The 13,966-nt window shown below is 40.7% G+C and overlaps 1 protein-coding gene across 8 annotated transcripts in view; it reads left to right on the top strand.

The window, feature by feature from the left end:
- Nucleotides 1-12,191, top strand: part of LOC126185087 (uncharacterized) — a 49,808-nt gene extending 37,617 nt beyond the window's left edge. Inside the window, exons 3-4 of one of the 8 annotated variants that reach the window (XM_049927883.1) lie at nt 4,899-5,653; nt 5,822-12,191. In XM_049927883.1, the coding sequence (XP_049783840.1) occupies nt 4,899-5,653; nt 5,822-6,692 (1,626 nt within the window). In that variant the 3' untranslated portion in view covers nt 6,693-12,191. Of the gene's footprint in view, nt 1-4,898 lie in introns of all 8 variants that reach the window. The other 7 variants (XM_049927881.1, XM_049927880.1, XM_049927878.1 and 4 more) reach the window with 7 other exon arrangements.
- Nucleotides 12,192-13,966: the final 1,775 nt, after the last annotated feature.

The raw sequence follows: 13,966 nt of genomic DNA, 5'->3' as shown, positions 1-13,966 counted from the left end.
TACTCAGGACCACAGTTCCAGAACATGTTAAATTAATTTGAAGTAACATAGTTAACAGACATGAAGAACAGAAGATACTCACTCCAATTTTCTAACACATTGTATCACCCTGATAGCACTAAAAATTCATACTGGACAGCTTAGTGCAGTGATCATAAATGAATGGCTTGGAGCCATTTGCTATTTTAGGTTTTCAACTTTAAATTCAACCCGAAGTCCATCACTGTGCAAAAGTTAGCAATTTGACACTTTTCTGTGGACTGTGACTTTCAAGCATCTGTGGTAACATACGGTGGCATTGTCCCTACACAGTTGCTTTCTTAAGTGTTGCTGAATCATTCGAATGACTGTACTACAACTGTTCATCAGTAGCAAGGCCTTTCGCTGTTTATGGACAACACAGCTTAGAGTTATTAGCTAAGTAAGAAATTAAAATTCTCATTGAGTGTGGTGGCAAATGACCCTGAAACTGAGAACTGCTAGTAAAGTGTATTATTTAGTTTCACATGTGATGGAAAACAGGGAACTATATTTACCACAGAGTAAATGTATTTCAGTTGCTATGATGTGCTTTAATTATGTTTCACTACTTTTAGTGTGTTGTGTAAGAACAGTTGTAAGCAATGAGTGTACATAGCTGTTGTCATTTTGCAAATAAAGTTGCTCTGTTTGGCAGATAGATGGCTACAGTGCTTGAGATACTGCAAAACTCTAGGTCAAAAGCCACTCTCAGCAGCTAATTGATGTGGTTACGCCGAACTCCATAACTTGTTAACCAATCCACTTGTCAATAAGGCCTGTGTGGGGAATCCTTCTCCATGTTGTGCTGTCACCCAATTTGTATATACGGGATGATTTTTTCTACCATTAACAAACTCTAGGGATTGATCAATGAGAGGATACGGAACAAAAAAGGTCTAATGATCTTATGTCTGTATATGCAAAGTTTCTATGCTAGAGACCATTTATTCAGTTGCACATTGTTACAGAGTATCCAGTCTAGTATGCGCTGCACCATGCAGCTATAGTTACAGTATGTGTTGAAAATGGTTTCCATGTGCCTCCATGCATGTGTGTACATGCCTATGTTCACATCAGCCAGGCTGCATCAGAACAGTGTCAAAGGCAGCACGAATACACTGCTCCAGTGTCTCCACATCTGTAATGGGCTCAGCATACACGATACTTTGGAGATGGCCCCATAACCAGAAATTGATCGGTTGCGATCTAGTGAATGAGCAGACCATGCAACTGGACCTAGCCTGCTAGGCAACGTGGAAGGAAGACTGGTCACAAAATACAGTCGCCAATTATCCTGGCCCCTTACATTCCACTTGCACCAATGCTGATGATTCTGTCTCACCATACCATGTGGGTTCTGCATACTATCCCACATATGACCTGTTATGAAAGTTGAAGCTACCACACTGCGTAAAGGTGGCTTGTGAATAGGATGGATGAGACAAATCCCAGAATCGTGGTTGCCTGGTGAAAAAACCAGTGACAAAACTGCTCCTGATGTGGAAAGTCTGTCACTAGTAAGCCCTGCACATGCTGTAAGTGATAAGAGTAGTAACAATTGTCATGGAGAATGTCCACAGAGTCATCTGGCTTGCCCTGCACTGGCGAGCCAACTGCCTGATACTGACATGGCAGTCACCTTCCACAGCATTAATCACATTTTCCTCCATGTCTAGTGTCCAAACATTTCAGGTACATCCCTCATGATCTTGTTTCCTGAAGAGCTGCTGCAAACATTCAATGCTGTGGTTGTCGTCGGGGGGGAGGGGGGGGGGGGAGGAGGGAGGATAGGTCTCGTGACACAACCTTGCTGCCCACCACCCATTGTCATTTCCCTTTCTGTAAATAAACACCATGTCGGCAAGGTCTTGATTTGAACACGGAACCATTGGGTACAACACTTTCTCACATTCACAGCAAGGTGAGTCACCAAGAGAAGTGAATAGGACACAACATTATAAATTACTATGGCAGGACAGGGCACTAGGGCATGCCGTAAGAGGAACATTACCACCCTCTAAGAGGAAACCATTCATACTGAAATGTGGCTGCATGGTGCAGCGTGTATTAGGCCATAATCATTAGACGTTTTTTGTTCTGTATCCTCTCATCGATCAATCCCTAGAGTCTGCACACGGTGGAAAAAAATCACCCTGTATATGTGAATAAGTAGCTGGAATAGCAAAAAAGGAAGTTTTGGTGGGTGTAACCAGTACCATGGGTGTGGTACATATGTTCTGTCACTGTGGTTTTATTTATACATTGATCATCCAGAATAATATGAAAACCTACCAAATAGCTGATATGTCCATCTTTGGCACAGATGACAGCTGTGTTGCATCATGGCCGTGAGATCTTGGTAGGTCACTGGAGGGAGTTGGCACCACATCAGTATACACAAGTCACCTAATTCCATAAGTGACCGGCGGGGGAGGGGGGGGGGGGGATGGGCAGTGAGCTCTGACACTAGGTTCAATGACATCTCAGATGTGATCAATCAGGTTCAGATCTGGTGAGCTGGGGGGGGGGGGGGCAGCACATCAATTGAAACTGGCCACTGTGTTCCTCAAAACACCCTGTCACACTCTTGGCCTTGTGATGTGGCACATTATCTTGTTGAAAAATGCCACTGCCAATGGAAAATATGAGATGAAAGGGTGTACGTGGTCTGCAACCAGTGTAAGATACTACTTGGCTTTGCACCAGCTGCACTGGACCCATGGATGCCTTTGTGAATGTTTCCCAGAGCATACTGGAGCCACTGCCACCTTGTCTCCGTTCCACAGTACAGGTGTTGAGGAGCTGTTTCCCAGGAAGATGACTTATTTGCACCCTCCAATCGGCATGATGAATAAGTTATTGGAATTCATCAGACCCTGCAACACTCTGCCACTGCGCCAGTGTCCAGCGCCAATGGTCGTGCACCCATTTTGTTCACAGTTGCTGATGTTGTGGTGTTAACATTGGCACATGAATGTGTCTTCGGCTGCAGAGGCCCATCATTAGGAATGTTCGATCCACTTTGTGTTCAGGCACACTTGTACTTTACCCAGCATTAAAGTCTGATGTAAGTTCCGCAACAGTTTGTCACCTGTCCTGTTTTACCAGTCTACCCAGGCTACAACGTCCGACATCTGTAATGACAGGTGGCCGCAAACTCCATGACGTCTGGATATGGTTTCACTTTGGTTTTGCCATGTGTTGAAAACACTTATCACAGCACTCTTCGTACACCCAACAAGCTGTGCAGTTTCAGAAGAGCTTGTGCTGAGCCTCTGAGCCATCACAATCTGCCCTCAGTCAAAGTCAGATAGATCATGAACCTTCCCCATTCTACACACAGACAGCAAGCTCACTGATACTACATGCACCATGCATGTGGCTGACTAGCAGTCATTCCTCACCAGGTGTAGCTGCTAACACCTAGACAGATTTATATCGACAGTGGGTCAGTGGTCATAATATTCTGGCTGATCAGTGAATATATGCTGATTCTTCCAGGAAGAGGACTCCACAGTGTCTAGTTCTTGTGTAATACTACTTTGAGTGCATCACATTTTTCTTGCTTTTACTGGAGGACATTCATGTTTGCTATTTCGAAAGATAGGATTAGCCTGTGTATAACATATGTAACAAATATTAGTATAGGGTGTTATTTGGAGTTGTATGTTGGATTATGTTCTAGGGGGTGCATACATGTTTTAATATTTCATGCTGACAGAACTTCCTTACCCACAAGACCACTGAAAAACTAATAAAAAAAGCCTTCATTAAACTTTTTGATAATATATGTCTTGGCTTCTTTTAGATTTGCAATTTCAGTACTTGATATTCTATTAATTATATACATTATGAGTTCTATAAGACAAGCCTCTATGTACTTATTTCTGAAACATGACCAACCCCTAGTAAAATAATATGAAAAAGAGTTTGGAGTTGGCGTCCCCTGTGTTTCTTTTACTGCAAGTTCAGATATCTGTGAGAATTATTTTTCAATAGCTACATATAACTTGAAGAGGTAGTAACTCTTGACATATTTGCATGAATGGATTCTGAAGCCCCATCTGTAGTTACTAATAGAATGACTATTCCTGATACAGCAAGGGGCATACGGTTTCCTTGTAGTCATTTCATCTACCTGTCATTTGTTTGAGAGCCACGTCATTATTACATGACTATGCAATACCTCTCATGTACAAAACTGATATCTTGCAATAAAGTAAGTTTTCTTTTTCATTTGTGACAAAATTTCTAAGATATATTTCTTTTGTTAAATATCTAGAAAACTTTTGTAAAAGCATGACATCCTCTGCACTTTGATTTTGTGTAAATGTTGATGTAGTATTGTAAAAAAAATTGTTTTTTGTAGAGAGATGATGGATGATTTTGAGCTCCTCGTATGACTACGGTGAACTTGAGCTACACATTATGAGACAATGATTTACATGTCCTTCACAAAGTAGTAAGAAACCCATTACCCTAGGTGTAATTTTTTTTTAACTTCTGGAATTTCTACAATTTTTTTTGATTCATTTCATTACCATAAAGCCTCAGCAGAGGAACCTTACATTTACATGTCAATCGAGACTCCTACTTCTATAATCTTGGCCATGTGTTGGCTGTACATAATGCAACAAGAGGTATTAGTATGATAAATCATGCACTCGTATGTTACTCTTTTTCTACAATCAGCAACTTTGTATTTAATGGTACTTTCAGGATATAGACTATTTGAGTATGAATTAGTAATGTGTAAACCATCATAGCTTTGATCTGTCATACACTGATTTCAGTCTACTTGCAGTATATGAGCTGAATCAGTGAAATTTACGGTTTCTACTGTTATCACCTCCAGAATGTTCTTTCCTTTTTTTTAGACTACACGGCTGGGACGATACATCAATGAACTACGAAAGAAGACAACCGACGAAATGCTTGCAAAACGTGCCAAAGGTCTGGTTCGTCAGTGGCGTCACATGATCATGCCGGAGCGACAAAGTCCCGCACATAGAGTGAACGGTGCGAGTGTTGGTGCAAGTGCGTGTGCCAGTGCAGGAGCAAGTCCAGTACAAAGTGGACCCACACCTGGACACGGAGCTAGCCCGGGACCCCATTCACCAGCAGGCTCTCCCGGTCGACCTCCACACCATGCAGACTCTGTACCGAGGACCATTGCCGCCAACAAGCGGCTCCGAAAAGATGACTCGGACGAAGGTCAGCCTCCAGCTAAAGTCGCACGACAAGTGAATGGCGGGCTTGAAACAGACAATCCTATAGAAAGTGTCCCTGCCGTTAAAGGCTCGGCGACGACTGGTAGGCGTCGCCGTGCTCACCGTTCAACTAACTGTCATAATGACGACATAGTCAAAAAGAAATTGGCTTCGGCAGCTCGAGCACTGCGTGTGAAGACTACTCAGGAACTGCTGGCCGGTCTGAGTTCTTGCACCAGCAGTGGATCGTACACGCCTTCGAGTACGACTCCGGAGCCAAAACCGGTATCTCCCGCATTGCACGCACGGGCTTCTCCGGCAATACGGCAGCCCTCGTCTCCGGCTTCGAGGCAGCCCGTGTCTCCTGCGGTGAGACAGCCCGTCTCTCCTGCGGTGAGGCAGCCCGTGTCTCCGGCGGTGAGGCAGCCCGTTTCTCCGGCGGTGAGGCAGCCCGTTTCTCCGGCGGTGAGGCAGCCCGTTTCTCCGGCGGTGAGGCAGCCCGTTTCTCCGGCGGTGAGGCAGCCCGTGTCTCCGGCGGTGAGGCAGCCCGTGTCTCCGGCGGTGAGGCAGCCCGTGTCTCCGGCGGTGAGGCAGCCCGTGTCTCCGGCGGTGAGGCAGCCCGTGTCTCCGGCGGTGAGGCAGCCCGTGTCACCGGCGGTGAGGCAGCCCGTGTCACCGGCGGTGAGGCAGCCCGTGTCACCGGCGGTGAGGCAGCCCGTGTCACCGGCGGTGAGGCAGCCCGTCTCTCCAGCACTGAGGCAACCTCTGTCTCCTGCAGTTGTGACCCCAGTGTCTCTGGTAGTGCGGAAGCCGGTATCTCCTGTAGTGCGGAAACCGCTGTCACCTGTAGTGCGACCTCATCAGCTACAAGTACATTCTAACACCGCAGGTGTTCCACCCCATGAACCTGTATCTCGTACCCTGTGTACGTCACCTGCCCCATCTGTACCAACTCCCTCCCCGACACCACCACTCAGAGACGATGTCGGTACTGCTGTCATCAGTATGCCATCTGTGAAAACTGCTAGTACGCATTTGTCCTCGGTGAAGCGGGTACGCCAGTCTCGAATCGATGCGAGCTCTGTTCCCGCAGCCCAAACTGTAAAACCTCCCCCTCCTGCACCGTCGCCCACTCCCTCACCTTCACTGTCACCAGCTCGCTCAGTGTCGTCACTGCTGAACGCTGTCAGTGATTCCACCAGATCGGGTGATATCTGTGCTCAGATTGCAGAAATAATGTCTAGGCTTCCTCCAATTGATGCCTCTGCAGTGTGTCGAGAGGAGACCTCACCGTCTGTCCATTGCGATTACCGAGCAGAAGATCTTCTGGATGGCGAGATAGATGGTGTGACTGGAAATGTGTCTCACGATGGCAAGTTTAGAGAATGGCACGAGTGTGTATCGCGGACGACTGCAGCTGGAGAGTTGCTTCATATACTACCGTATACAATTATAGACTAAGATGATTTGGTTGATTTGGCTGTTATATTGTTGCATGTCACGGATACTGAGTAGTGACGTGTACGGAATATGAAATATGCGCACCTGTGACTGATAACCGTGACTGCGCCATTGGCTGTGGTATGCTAGTCGTCACGCAGACTGGCAAATGGACCGTAATTTTGTGAAACTGCAGCCGTGAATTGTGTAATTATGGTGCTGTCTGGGGTCTGAAGGATAGAAATACAACAGCGATATCAGGGATTTGTGCATTTGCCTAGTTATGGTACAGTATGTGCCGTGTGCACATGGCTTGTGATAATTGACATAAAGGGCATCCCCGTCCTGTATTTGCAACCTCACATTTTCCGTACGCTGGGAAGTCAAGTACCCTATATTTAATTGGATATTGTTGCCAAATGTAGGGTTACTGTTAATATTGTATAGGCTACACTGCCCAATGTTGATTTGTTGTAAGCATCAACTTAATACATATTTACTAGTGAGTCCGATTGTAACTCAGAGTTTTGTACAGTTGCCTGTGCCTTTTACTAGTTGCCTGTCATTCACTGGAGGAATGATTTAGTACTTAGATATATTTATACTTCATTTTTTATTTAATGATATGCTTCAGTTCTTCCAAGTGAATTACTTGCAAGAATCAAGTTTTTGGTAACAGTATTTGAAACGTATCAAGCCAGAATTCATATAGCTACTTAAACTGCATACAACGAGATGAAGAATGCTTACATTTGTCGCCTTTCATTATTACCATTAACACCAGCCAGTGATGTTAAAGATACTTAATTATGTAGTTTTTAACATTTATTGAGTCCTCCGTTGTGGAGAAATAAAAAAACCTGTTCCAATCAATAAGCAACACCAACAAACCAAGTTTTTGTAATTTGCATGTCAAAAGGTGCCTGCCATTCAATTCTAAACTGAAAGAAAAGTGTTTTCCTTGCATAAAAGCATGTGGGCTGACAAGCTTGAGTATTTGGAACTCTTTGTTCTGTTATGTGGCAGTTTTCTGTTGAAAGACTGTTAGTATGTCATGCCACATCATTGGTGATAATGGTTCATAATATAAAGTTCCTGAGATACTTCCCAGAATTTTGTATCACAAGTTATCAGTGTATTCATTGTCATATAATGAATTCTGCTACATTGATTTAAAAAGATAACTTAAATATCAGCTGCCCATAATAGCTACAGCATGTTTCTGTTACTTTTTTTTCCCTTCTTCTTCTTTCTCGTTAGGTTAAATGTGACCATTGTGTTAAAGTGCCATCATCCCCGACTCATTTTAGCAAATAAACTTTCAATTGATGCTGTATACTTCCATTTTGTGCAGAAAAGTCTATGTTTTAAATTAATGTCATAAACTGTTAATTTGTGCTAAATTTTGATGTATGAAAGAAAAAAATCTCAGTTTTACAGTCTCAATATATGGAACAGAATTCTAGGAGGAGGGATTCAGAAAACTTGTTCCAACTCTGTAATGCAGACAGTCCAACAGTTACAAAAGAGTATAAATATGTTGCTTACGTTTTGTTGTTGGAATATTTCTAGCAGGCCAATAATTTTAAGCCCATTATGTTGTTGCATTCGTGAGTTAGCCAAAGCTTTAATATTCAACCATGATAATCAAAATGGGCAATATAAAGCAGCTCCTGCGGTTAACGTTGTGCTGAAAATTATGTACTTGTTGAGCTAGCATTACTGTTCTCATGATACTGTGATAAAGATTATTTGTATTTAAACTGTATATAGTAAATAGAAACTTATCAGTTTATGTTATGGAATTGATTAAATATTTTTCTAATGGCAAGATAGCTGTTTTCCTTTACAGTAAATCAGTTTAAATTGTAGCTTAATTTCTTTCAGTTCAACTGAGGTGTCACTGTAGACTCGGCATTTTAGTTATTACATAAGAAATAATTTAAAATTTCTCAGTGACTAGTAATGTAAGACCTACATAACACAGCAGATGTGTGGCCTCCCTCCTCCCTACTTACCACCTCCCTCTACTTCACTTCCTCACTTCTCCCCAGCTATATCTGTTCACTTCAGCACTTCACCCCTCTACTCCACCCTTTCACTCCACGATTTTATCCCTTCTGTCACTCTATTACTCCACCACTTCTCACTTTTTGCTCCTGCTTCACTCCACCACTTCTCATCTTTCCCCTTGCACTCTATCACTTGTAATCCGTCCCCCTTCACTCCACCACTTCCCATCTTCTGTCCCTTCTTCACTCCACCACTTATCACCATCTGCCCCCCTTCATTCCACCACTTCTCACCATCTGCCCACCTCCCCCCCCCCCCCCCTCACTCCACCACTTCTCACCTTTTGCCCCTGCTTCACTCCACCACTCTGCATCACTGTTCCCCATCTGCCCTCCTTAGAATACGACTTCTCTCTCCACTTTTCTCATGCCACTATCTAATTTTTACCCCATTTTTCCCGTGTGCCCCCACGTAGTGTCCCCCCCCCCCCCTCTCTCTCTCTCTCTCTCTCTCTCTCTCTCTCTCTCTCTCTCTCTATCCTGGGCAGCTTTCTTAATTCAGTTTGGCAGGTCACTGCTTCATGGAACATATGTTTGTAAAATCACTTCTACATCTTGTGATAAATAGTTCCAAGGTACTGATACAAAAGACTGACATTGTATGTTTATATTACAGAAAATTCTGAGAGACATCTCACTTTTTAGATTGTGCCTTAAAACTGGTTGTAAATGATGACATCAGTTTTAGAATATTTGTATTTAACTGTGATAACGTCTGTCTTATTGCTGTATGCTTAACTTTAGAACTGCTGCCACAATTCAGGCACTTCCTATGTTAAAACATTTTTCTTCATATGCCACACTGCTGTATGTAGGTTAAAATGCTAGATTGTGAGTTGTATACAGTTGTACTGTAAAAAAACAGTGTACATTCTATTTGCTAGCAGTTTCTTGTCTGCACTGTTTGATTTTCATAATAATGAATGTATTAAGCATATATTCAGAAGCTGGGTTGAATATTGATATAGGGAAAGTAAAAACAAACATTACCACTTAAGTACAAAGTCAGAATGTAATTCCTTAAAATAGACTGCCAGAATTTTTGCAACAGCAGAGGCATTTGTTAGATATTCATAGCAAGGTGAAAATGCTCTGGAATTCAAACTCCAGACACTGAGTGTTGCTATACAGTTCAGCCAATGTTTCCTCCTCCCTTACCTCCACTCTGTGTTGGTTAAAATTTTATTTTTAATCATATCAGAATATTTTGTTCATTCCATATTTGTAGGTATTAGTAATTTCTGCACCCAGATGATTTGTGTTCCTTCAGATATGTTAATTTTTAAGATCTAGAGAGTGATTTTGGAAGTTTTTTCTAAAAGTGTTTTGCTATTGTTATTGAACAATACAGGATATTTGTGGATTGTTCATCAATAAATGAAGTGAAGCTTGTCTGCTCTGGTACATATAAATCACCCTAACAGCAGTATTTAGAGGTTTAGTTTCTCATTTGTAATATTATACATGGCAGTATTATTCAGATTCTAAATTTACATTTCTTTCACATTAAATTTAGTTGTTTTGAGTTAATCTGTAGTCTTTTTCATTTTAATTGACAATTGTAAAATAGTATTTTATTTCTGTTCTTCAGGGATAATTTGACTCAAAAAGAATGAACTGAAGCAGTTATGGTTTTACTCCATGTGTGACTCAGTTGATAATTTGTTAATTTTCTGTACACTTCCACTAGGAAATAGGCCTGATACTGATCTGCTTTGCTCAGTACCTTCATTTTCTTGTAGATCAGGATGTGAGCTGTACTTTGGCTATTCTAATTTAGGTTTTTTTTTTAAAATTCCAACATTTAGAATTAAGAACAACCAAATTGTCTTATAAACATTGCAATTTTTCAGTAAGGTTTGTATCTTAGGTCATATTTCTCCCAGCATCAGAGTAAATATTTAAAATTACAATACCGTACTAAAATTTGAATGTAAGAAGAGGTGTAAGATAGCTGTGACTTAACCATTTCTCTGAGGTGTCAGTCCAGCAAAGCACATCGGAAATCTTATGAGTAGGAGTTGAAGCCTGGATAAATCAGTTGCTAAGAGCATTGCCCAAGAAAAGCGAGGGTCTGGATTAAAGTCTCAAGTATCAGGAAGTTCCACACAATGTAAACTATGTTGCTGAGAGGGGGATTCGTTCAGCCATTGAACTTGTTACCAGTCAGGTCATTTTCACATGGTATAAAAAAGGTAAATGAAAGTAGACTCCTTTCTCCTGGCAAAATGGTATGAATGCATAATAATCTGTGTCTGCAGGATACACAGTCAAATTATTCATTGAAAGAATAAATAGATGGTTGTGGTGTTGCATTTGATTTACCACTTTGACCCTTGTGTGCTTCATTTTGCAATAAGTTGCCGGTAATTTACTGCCAGATTCAAGTAGTTGATGGTACAAGTGTGATGATTTTTCTAGCATTTTGCTTGTACAATTGCTTACAGCCCTATATATATATTCAATAATATATTTTGCTAACATTAACTTCAATCAGATTTTCTTTTTGACCCGGTGGTGGCAGTGAAAGTCATAATTTGTGTTACAATGATTGTGTTTATTACCATGAGAATGCTAATGGCTCATGCGGCTTTAGTATTGTTCTTGCCAGTGATCTTGAACTTAAAGTGGTCAGACTATATTCTTGGGTTATTATCAGAGATGCACCAACACTTCTCAACATATAGTTAGTGTCCATTCCCTCGTTTACAGGATTTTCCAGTGCCTTTCATTGACGTGCTGTCTTATCTGTTTATCCATAGCTATGTGGCACAGCATTTGGAAGATAGCGTTTCTGGTATACTGTATGTTCCAAATGAATAATATACACCAGTGAAGAGAAAAAGCAGTTTTGAAAATTGTAACAAACTCATTGCTACCCTCTCTGGGGTGAACAACTTTTAATTTTGCAGTATTTCTACTTATATCTAAGAGATCTAGAGGAACAAAATAGTTTTGAAATTCATATTGTGATACTTGTAGCAAATGATGAAATTATTAATGAGCTGTTTAAGCAACAGATGAGAAGATGCTATTGAATATCAATTTAGAAAATTGCAGACAGTGATAAGCTGTAGATTATAAAGAAAGAAAATAGTACTGTAGTGTAGTTCTGTGACTGATTATACAGTGTGAACATTTCAGTTTTAGGTAGACTTTGAGGGGGTTGTGTTGAGTTTGAATTAATTATATTCAAGATCGAACGAGAAAGTCTTGTTGTGTGAAAGCTATTTTATTATTAATTTTCTCACGGGATGAGACTATAGTTTGAAGTGTAGAGCAATTATTGGGTTACATGATAGTTGGTATTAATTAATTAAAACTGATTGTAGGGTCATATGGCAGTTGCTAGGATTAAGTGATTAAGTACTTAAATAATCTAAAGGTTCCTATGCAAGAAATGTTTGTAACATAAGCAATACGGTTAAACAGTTCTAATGCTAGTGACACCTGCACTTTATTTGCAGTCTGGTGATTCTGGGGAGAAAAAAGATTCGGAGGGGGGGGGGGGGGGGGGTGGATCAAAGAAATTGTGTGACATATAGAAATATTTCAGGATATATTTTGATGTCAGATTGATAGTGTCAGCCACACTGGTGCAACCTCAGAATTAATTAAATTTACTTGTAACAGTGTTTTTCCCATATCACTAAGATACTTGCATATTTATTGGTGCCTATTAAGACCCATTTTTTAACAAAACAAAACTGTGAATTTGATTTGTTGAGAGAGAAATGAAATTAGTGAATCATATTTGCATTTTATGAGCATAAAAGTTTGTTATACTCATGAATAAAATTCCGAAATGTGTCCTCAATGAACATTTACACCAAAATTGACACAAAAGCAAGTCCTCATTGTTGTCATTACATGTGATGGTGACAATGTGCTGCTGTTGGCATAGCCTCAGTTTCAGCACGACATTTATAAGGTGGTACCCAGTGTATGGTTTTCAGTCAATGTACTACACTCACATAGGGCAACTGCCAGTTTATCTTGATATCTCACTTCACATACACTAGTCATAAGTTCCATGTCAGATTTGTTTACGTGATACACTAATTAACCTTGTTATCTACTTTTGCTATCTCCTTTTTGCTGAGCCCAGGCAACTGAAGGATGCATTTTGTTAGTCTCTCGATCCTTAATGAATACTGCCAGCATGCAACAGGAAGAAGGTGGTCACTGTAGACAGCTGTTGTATGCAGGAAGAAGGTGGTCACTTTGGACGGCTGTTGTATGTTATATGAGGATAGACAGATGTAATGATCTATTTCATGTGCATTTTTTTCTGTTTGAGATATCCTTGCTTGAATACTTTTGACATTCATGATACCCATATTATATTTCCAATGGAAGAATTTTTATTATCAAGTATGATGAAAATCCTGTAAAATGGTGCTTTAAATGCCTTGCTATTTTGGATGTGGAGTTATTGCTACTGATGGCAAGCAGAAATGGACGTGCAAGACACACATTTTTCTTCAGTTTTTGCCTTTGTTTTGCATTATAATTTTAACAAATGGTAGATTTTTCTTTTGGCATAATGAATTTTATATTTCCATTGAAGAGATTTGTATTTTTTTTTTTTTTTTCAAAAATCCTTGCTGTTTGTTCTCTACATTTGGAAATACATTTAATTCGAGATGCAGGCTGTTTCAGCTTACCAGTTTCCAGTACCCTCATCAAAACCCCAATCTCAGCAGCAAATCTGATTATCATGTTTTGTAACTTGCCTATCCAAATAGGCAAAGTTGTATCGTTTCTTATATGGATCTAGAAGTTTCTTATAAGAGAGCGGAATGAGGCCATAATACATTTTGATTAATGGTACATCAGTAGTCCTCTTCTGGCAATTCACTACAAAAATAAGTGATTCTCAGGGGCACGGTTGCAGCAATGAAATGTGTACATGAGGAAATAAATAGTGGCTTCACAAAGGGCAAGCTGTATGGAAAAGCCTTCCAACACTATTTTTCTAATTAAAAGTGCCCTTGTTCCTATTGTCACTTGCAAGCAATCAGCTGAAATCACCTTCAACAGCAACCCACCTCATAGAGATAATGAAACATTTAATAAACAATAAAAATCACTCAGCATCTGCCAAGTTTTCGTTTGCTTGAGGTTGTAGTGAAATGTATTAATCTTCACACACACACACACACACACACACACACACACACACACACACACACACACACAACTGTCATGGTTTAGACATAT

The sequence above is a fragment of the Schistocerca cancellata genome, chromosome 4, assembly GCF_023864275.1.
Source record: "Schistocerca cancellata isolate TAMUIC-IGC-003103 chromosome 4, iqSchCanc2.1, whole genome shotgun sequence".
NCBI classification, from domain to species: domain Eukaryota; kingdom Metazoa; phylum Arthropoda; class Insecta; order Orthoptera; family Acrididae; genus Schistocerca; species Schistocerca cancellata.
The sequence above is the reverse complement of the archived record's forward strand: the minus strand, read 5'-3'. Positions and strand labels throughout refer to the sequence as shown.